The 2,207-nt window shown below is 42.0% G+C and overlaps 1 protein-coding gene across 1 annotated transcript; it reads left to right on the top strand.

The window, feature by feature from the left end:
- Positions 1-1,122: 1,122 nt before the first annotated feature.
- Positions 1,123-1,956, top strand: LOC133795972 (uncharacterized). The gene is made up of 3 exons (XM_062233454.1): positions 1,123-1,353; positions 1,468-1,644; positions 1,870-1,956. Exons 1-3 carry the CDS (start codon positions 1,123-1,125, stop codon positions 1,954-1,956), a joined length of 495 nt encoding a protein of 164 aa, XP_062089438.1.
- The last annotated feature ends 251 nt before the right edge of the window (positions 1,957-2,207 follow it).

The raw sequence follows: 2,207 nt of genomic DNA, 5'->3' as shown, positions 1-2,207 counted from the left end.
ACGAGAGCATGAGAATGTGCATCGATTACCGAGAACTCAATAAGTTCACCACTAAGAATAAATATCCTTTTCCTAGGATAGATGACCTTTTTCTATCAACTACAAGGTGAAGCACTTTTCTCAAAGATTGATCTGCGATCCACGTACCATCAGTTGAAAGTACAGGAGGGAGACATTCTGAAAATGACTTTCAGAACTCGCTACGAGCACTATGAGTTCCTAGTGATGTCTTTTGGACTCACTAATGCCCCAGCAGCATTCATGGACATGATGAATAAAGTATTTAAGGACTATTTAGATAAGTTTGTAGTAGTGTTTATAGTCGATATCCTTATCTACTCAATGATCAAGGAGGAGCATGTGAGGTTGACTCTGAAAAGACTACAAGAACATCAACTATACGCTAAGTTCCCTAAGTGTGAGTTTTGGTTGGAACATGTAACTTTCCTAGAGCATATATTGTCCAAGAATGGGATAGCAGTAGATTCGTCCAAGATCGAGGCCACTAGGGACTGGCCCTAGTCGAAGAATGCCTCAGAGGTTTGAAGCTTCTTTGCATTGACGGGTTATTGTTGGAAGTTTGTCGAGGGTTTCTCAAAGATTTCCACCCTCTTGACCAATTTGAGCCGCAAACATCAGAAGTTTGCATGGACCGAGAAATGTGAAGAAAGCTTTCAGACCATGAAGGATAAGTTCATTTCTTCACTTATCCTTTGTGTTCCCATAGAGGGCAGGAAATTTGCGGTGTATTGTGACACATCAAAGAATGACTTAGGGTGTGTGTTGATGCAGGATGGGAATGTGGTAGCTTATGCTTCCAGAAAACTCAAGGACTATGAGCAATGATATCCCACTCATGATGTTTAGTTGGCAGCTGTGGTGTTCGCAATAAAGATATGGAGACATCACCTATATAGGGACAAGTGCGAAATCTACATTGACCACAAAAGTATGAAATACTTGTTCATGTAGAAGGAACTGAATATAAGGTAGCAAAGGTGGTGGGAATTAGTAAAAGACTACGATTATGAAATTCTATGCCACCCGGGCAAGGCTAATATGGTTGCTGATGCATTGAGTAGGCGGGGACATGGGAGTGTCTCAGCACTAAATACAATAGAGATGCCTCTTCAAAAGGAGATTATAAATGTTGACATTGAGCTTGTGACAGGAGGCCTAGCGAAACTCTTGTTACAATCCTCCCTACTAGAACAAATTAGAGAAGGACAGAAAGTGGATGACGCCCTAATGAAGCAAGAGGCTTTGGTACAAGAAAGTAGTAGCAGTGACTTCACAATGTCCAGCAATGGATTGCTGCGATACAAGGATAGGATTTTTGTGCCTGACAATGATGTGATCAGGGAAAGTATTATGAAAGAGTCGCATACAACACCCTATTCCTTACACCCAGGGTCCATGAAGATGTACCAAGACCTTAAGGCACTGTATTTGTGGCTTGGAATGAAGAGGGATATTGCTGAGTTTGTCGTCAGATGCTTAACATGCAACCAATTCAAAGCAAAACACCAAAGACAAGTAGGGTTACTTCAACCGCTTTACGTTCCGGAATGGAAATGGGAGGATATAGAAATGGATTTAGTGGTAGGGTTACCCAGGACCACAAAGAATCATGATTCTGCTTGGGTAATAATGGATAGGTTCACTAAGTTCGCCCATTTTCTGCTAGTTAAGACCACCTACTCGGCGGACCAATATGCAAAATTATATGTGAGTGAGATAGTGAGACTTCATGGGGTTCCAAAGTCGATAATTTCTGGTCGAGGGTCAATGTTCACATCAAACTTTTGGAAGGGACCACAGAGAGCTATGGGAACAAGGTTAAAGTTTAGCACTGTGTTTCATCCTCAGACAGATGGTCAGTCTGAGAGAACTATACGGATTCTAGAGGACATGTTGAGGTGTTGTGCTTTGGACTTTTCAGATTCTTGGAACTGATACCTACCCCTAACAGAGTTCTCCTATAATATCAATTATCAATCCACTCTTGGGATGGCTCCCTATGAGATGCTTTATGGGCGCAAGTGTAGATCTCCTTTACTCTAGGATGAAGTTGGGGAGAAATAGATTTTAGGCCCCGAGGCAATTGTGGAAGCCAGTGAGGTGATCAAGAAAATTTGCTAAAGGATGCTTACCGCGCAGTGTAGGCAAAAGAGTTACGCAGACCTTAAGATAAGGGACATCGAGTT

The sequence above is a fragment of the Humulus lupulus genome, chromosome 8 (assembly GCF_963169125.1).
Source record: "Humulus lupulus chromosome 8, drHumLupu1.1, whole genome shotgun sequence".
In the NCBI taxonomy this organism is placed as follows: Eukaryota; Viridiplantae; Streptophyta; class Magnoliopsida; order Rosales; family Cannabaceae; genus Humulus; species Humulus lupulus.
The sequence above is the reverse complement of the archived record's forward strand: the minus strand, read 5'-3'. Positions and strand labels throughout refer to the sequence as shown.